Below are 5,084 nucleotides of genomic sequence, written 5' to 3'. Positions count from 1 at the left end.
ACGGAATTCCTCCATTTCATTGAGTTGTGTTAATCTCAAATTTGCAGCTTCAGCCCATTCCAAGTTCAACCTTTTCAATGCCTGCATAGCCTTGTGCTCCAATTCTACGGGTAGATGACAACAGTTTCCAAAGACTAACCGATAAGGATAAGTACCAATAGGATTCTTGTGCACCATGCGTTACACCCACAATGCGTCATCTAGCTTCCTTGACCAGTCAGCCCTGTTTGCATTAACAGTCTTTGCTAGAATACTCTTGAGCTCCCGTTGGAAACCTCAACTTGACCACTTGATTGCGGATGATAAGGTGTGTCTACCTTGTTCTTAACGCCATATTTCTCAAGTAGCCCCGTGAAAGCCTTGTTACATAAATGAGACCCATCATCACTAAGAATGGCTCTAGGAGTGCCAAACCGAGTGAAAATGTTTTTCTCCAAGAATGTGGTCATACTCGTTGCCTCGTTGTTTGGTAAGGCAATCACTTCAACCCATTTGGACACATAGTCCACAGCCACAAAAATATATTTCATCCCGAAAGAACTTACAAAGGGCCCCATGAAATCAATTCCTCACACGTCGAAGATCTCTATCTCCATCACAAAGTGCATTGGCATTTCATGCCTCTTGGAGATTGAACCTTGTCGTTGACATTTGCCACAAGCCTTGACCATTTGATTGGCATAATGATAGATTGAAGGCCAATAGTAACCACATTCAAGAACCTTAGCCGCTGTTCGATTTCCTCCATGATGACCCCCAACCGGTGTTTCGTGGCATGCCTTTAGAATTGGCATAATCTCTTCTTTCGGAACACACCTTCTGATAATATTGTCAGCACAAACACGGAACAAGAATGGCTTCTTTTGATGAATTACACGGTAACTAGATAGTTAGCAATATAGGCATACCAAGGTGCAAAAGTGCTAGATAGTGCTAATATGTGTTCATCCGAGAATGCATCGTTAATTTCAAGATCTCCCTTTGGTCTCCCTGCCTCCTCAAGCCTTGACAAATGATCCGCCACTTGATTTTGAGTTCCTTTGTGATCCTTGACTTCAAAGTCAAATTCTTGAAACAACAAGACCCATCGAATCAACTGAGGCTTTGCATCCTTCTTTGACATGAGGTAGTGAAGAGTCGCATGATCTGTGTATACTATCACCTTGGATCCCAACAAATAAGCCCAGAACTTCTCAAAGTCATAGACAATGGCAAGAAGTTCTTACTCTGTTACCGTGTAATTCATTTGTGCCCTATTGAGTGTTTTTCTTACATAGTAGACCGGGTGGATAACTTTGTTGCGACGTTGGCCAAGCATTGCTCCAATAGCTACACCATTGGCATCACACATGAGCTCGAAAGGAAGGGACCAATCAGGTGTGACAATAATAGGTGTCGTGGTGAGCCTTTGCTTCAATTCCTCAAAAGCTTTGAGGCATTTCTCATCAAACACAAACTTGGTATCCTTCTCAAGGAGTTTGCACATAGGGTTTGCAATTTTGGAAAAATCCTTGATGAAGTGCCTATAGAACCCGGCATGCCCTAAGAAACTTCGAACACCTTTCACAGAAGTAGGTGGAGGAAGCTTAGAAATAATCTCGATCTTTTCCCTGTCGATCTCTATGCCATGCTTTGAAATTTTATGCCCCAACACAATGTCTTTGTCTACCATGAAGTGACATTTCTCCCAATTGAGCACAAGGTTGGTCTCTTCACATCTCTTAAGCATTTGTCTATAATTGTGAAAACAATGCTCAAAAGAATCACCAACTACCGAGAAGTCGTCCATGAAGACTTCTAGAAAGTCCTCTACCATGTCGGAGAAAATGGACACCATGCATCTTTGAAAAGTGGTCGGATCATTGCACAAACCAAATGGCATCCGGCTAAAGGAAAAAGTTCCATACGGCCAAGTGAAAATCGTTTTCTCTTGATCCTCCTAGGCTATGTTGATTTGATTATAGCCGGAGTATCCATCAAGGAAGCAATAGAATGACCTTCCCGCTAGCCGATCAAGCATTTGATCAATAAAAGGCATAGGGAAATGGTCTTTTCAAGTGGCACAATTAAGCTTCCGATAATCCATGCATACCCTCCATCCAGTCGCCGTTCTTGTTGGGATGAGATTATTTTTCTCATTTTCGATCACGGTCATGCCTCCCTTTTTCGGCAAACATTGCACCGGGCTCACCCAAGAACTATCGGCAATGGGGTAGACTACTCCGGCATCTAACCACTTGATGATCTCCTTCTTTACCACCTCTTGCATTGAGGGGTTAAACCGTCGTTGATGTTCCACACTTGGTTTTGTCTCGCTCTCTAGTTGGATCTTGTGTTCACAAATTCCCTTGGGAATCCCACGGATGTCCGCAATTGTCCATCTAATGGCTTGCCTATGCTCCTTCAAAACTTCCAACAATCGTTCTACCTGCACATCATTCAACAAAGAATAAACGATTACTGGTAAAGTATCATTTGAGCCAAGAAATTCATACCTCAAGTGCGGTGGAAGTGGTTTGAGCTCTAGTTGTAGTGGCTCAATAATAGAAGGCTTTGCGGGTGGTGTGGCTCTATTCTCCAAGTCGAGAGAGAGCTTTTCTGGAACATAAGTGTAAGAACCAAGCCTCTCCAATACATTTACCAATTCCATATATCCCTCCATATCCTCACCATCAAAGTTCACCAAAATAGCTGCCAATGCTTCGCCGAGGCATTGTTCTTCCATTTTTATTTCAACTGCATCCTCTACTTCATCAACAACATCGATCACCGAGATTCTTTCATACTCATGCGGTAGTTTCATATCCTTGCTTGCTTGGAATGTAACCTCTTCATCATTCACAGGAAATTTAATCTCATTCCGTTCCGAATGCATGAGTGCTCTTCCCGTGGCAAGGAATGGTCTCCCCAAGATGATAGGGATCTCTTTGTCTACTGCACAATCAAGGATTACGAAGTCGGCGGGTAAATGAAATTTTCTCACCTTCACAAGTACATCATCAATAATTCCCACCAGGCATTTGATGGAACGATCGGCCATTTGCAATCTCATACTTGTGGGCCTTAGCATAACCAATCCTGCTTTCTTGTAAATGGCAAGAGGCATCAAGTTGATGCTCGCTCCATTATCACAGAGGGATCTTGTAAAATCATGTACCCCGATGGTACAAGGAATGGTAAAAGCTCTCGGGTCCTCTTTCTTTTGAACAGGTGATGTTGTAATGATGGAACTAACCCGATGAGTCACATTTACCACTTCATTTTTGGTGGTTTTCTTCTTGGTGATCAAATCTTTCAAATACTTAGCGAAACTCGACATCTCTTGAAATGCTTCCACAAATGGGATATTCACCGATAATTGCTTGAGAATGTCATAGAACTTCTCGAGTTTGCTATCATCAACCTTCCTAGTGAGTCTTTGACGAAATGGAGGAGGAGGTCTAGGAATAAGTGGAAGAGTTTTTGATGTCTCTTTTACCTTTTCATTATCGCTTCCCGGTTCTCTTCTTGCACTTGCGCATCTTCCGGAATTTTCTCAATTTCGACAACACTTGGCTCTTCAACCTCAACCCCTTTCTAGAACTCTTCTATCTCAACCACTTGTTCACCCTCTCCTTGTAGTATCTTCCCACTCCTAGTAGTAATTTCCATGACATGAGAAGTTGAGCCACTCTCACTACCCTTTGGGTTCACAATTGTGTCACTAGGGAGTGTTCCCTTTTGCTTTGGATTTTGCTCCCTAGAGAGGTCTCTCATTTGAATCTCCAATTTTTGAATGGATGCAGTATGAGAGCCAACAAGCTCAGTCATGTTCCTCATAGAAGTGTCGGATTTTTCTTGATTTTGCAATACTCGTTCAAGCATACTTTCCAACTTAGACTCGTTTGAGGAACCTTGATTTGAATAGTGACCCTTTGGGAGAACATAAGGGTCTGAACTCCGATTTGAGTTGTTGTTGTTGTTCCAATTTCCTTGGTTTGAGCCACCTTGGTCATTTCGCCATTGTTGGTGGCCTTGCCCTTGCAGGTTTGGCCTCCATTGGTTTTGTTGTCCTTGACCTTGGTATTGTTGCCTTTGGTTCCCTCCTTGAGAGTTGTTGGCATTATTTGCTTCCTCAAAATCCTCATTGGATACGGGTTGCACATCCTCAATCACATTTACCTTCTTTGTTTGTCTTTAGGTGAACATCTTTGTCAACACATTAACATTTGTAGCAAGCCCTGCAATCACTTGTTCTCTCTCTTGATTTTCCTTGATCATGTTGCTCAAGGAAGGAGAACCATATGTAATTCCACCTGTGGTATCCTCGGAGTGCCATGCTTGATTATGCTTTGCAATTTTGTCAAGTATTTGTGTCACCCTTGCGAATGATTTGTCCATGAAAGATACGGCAGCTGCATTCTTGGCGATAGATTGGTTCATAGGATCCAAGACCATGTAGAATTTCTCCAACAAAATAGAATCCGGAAAATCATGGTTGGGAGACCTCACTAAATATAATGTGAAACAATCCCATGCCTCATTTAGATGTTCTCCCGGTACTTTCTTGAAAAAGAAAATTTTATCCCGGAGCTCCAACTTCTTACTTTGCGGGAACCATTTAGACAAGAAGGCTCGGACAAGTTCGGCCCAAGAATGAATGGAGTTTGGGGTCAGATTTTGGAGCCATTTCCTTGCGTCCCCAGCTAGAGAATACTTGAAGCATCTCAACCTTAGGGCATCATCAGAGACATTAATCTGCTTATGCATTGCACACACACCCAAGAAGTTTCTAAGATGTTGTGTAAGATCATCATCAGTGGAATTCCTGAAAAACCCCTCCGCTTTGAGCATAAGGATTAAACCATGTTCCACCTTGAATGTTGCAGCACCAACAGCCGGAGGTACAATAGCATTTGTATCCTCAATGTACTCCTCGATGTCCGCAAAAAGATTTTCTCCCATTTCTGCTTCTACGTCATCACCATACTCAGACATGTTTTCCTATCAACACCAAGCAAAACAAGCAAAGTGTGATGGAATAGAATAAGACGTAAAGTAAAGCACACACTAATTAGTAATTTCAAAACCGTATTCCCCGGCAA

At 42.4% G+C, this 5,084-nt stretch overlaps 1 protein-coding gene across 1 annotated transcript; it reads right to left on the bottom strand.

Annotated features, from left to right (window-relative positions):
* Positions 1-569: 569 nt before the first annotated feature.
* LOC142161953 (uncharacterized) lies at positions 570-3,810 on the bottom strand. Its single transcript, XM_075218237.1, has 4 exons — positions 3,584-3,810; positions 2,258-3,440; positions 909-1,189; positions 570-816 (listed from the first exon to the last, which is right to left on the bottom strand). Exons 1-4 carry the CDS (start codon positions 3,808-3,810, stop codon positions 570-572), a joined length of 1,938 nt encoding a protein of 645 aa, XP_075074338.1.
* Between the last annotated feature and the right edge of the window lie 1,274 nt (positions 3,811-5,084).

The sequence above is a fragment of the Nicotiana tabacum genome, chromosome 1, assembly GCF_000715075.1.
Source record: "Nicotiana tabacum cultivar K326 chromosome 1, ASM71507v2, whole genome shotgun sequence".
Classification (NCBI taxonomy): domain Eukaryota; kingdom Viridiplantae; phylum Streptophyta; class Magnoliopsida; order Solanales; family Solanaceae; genus Nicotiana; species Nicotiana tabacum.
This window is presented reverse-complemented; position numbering and strand designations above follow the sequence as displayed.

What these genes read in the sequence shown, in the direction of transcription:
- LOC142161953 (XM_075218237.1), bottom strand. Translation starts at nt 3,810, where the DNA reads ATGACTGAGCTTGTTGGCTCTCATACTGCATCCATTCAAAAATTGGAG. An exon ending in CAAGTGGTTGAGATAGAAGA is followed by an intron (nt 3,441 to 3,583) that starts GTTCTAGAAAGG and finishes ACTTATTCCTAG; the next exon opens with ACCTCCTCCTCCATTTCGTC. An exon ending in ACCCCTCAATGCAAGAGGTG is followed by an intron (nt 1,190 to 2,257) that starts GTAAAGAAGGAG and finishes GACTTTGAGAAG; the next exon opens with TTCTGGGCTTATTTGTTGGG.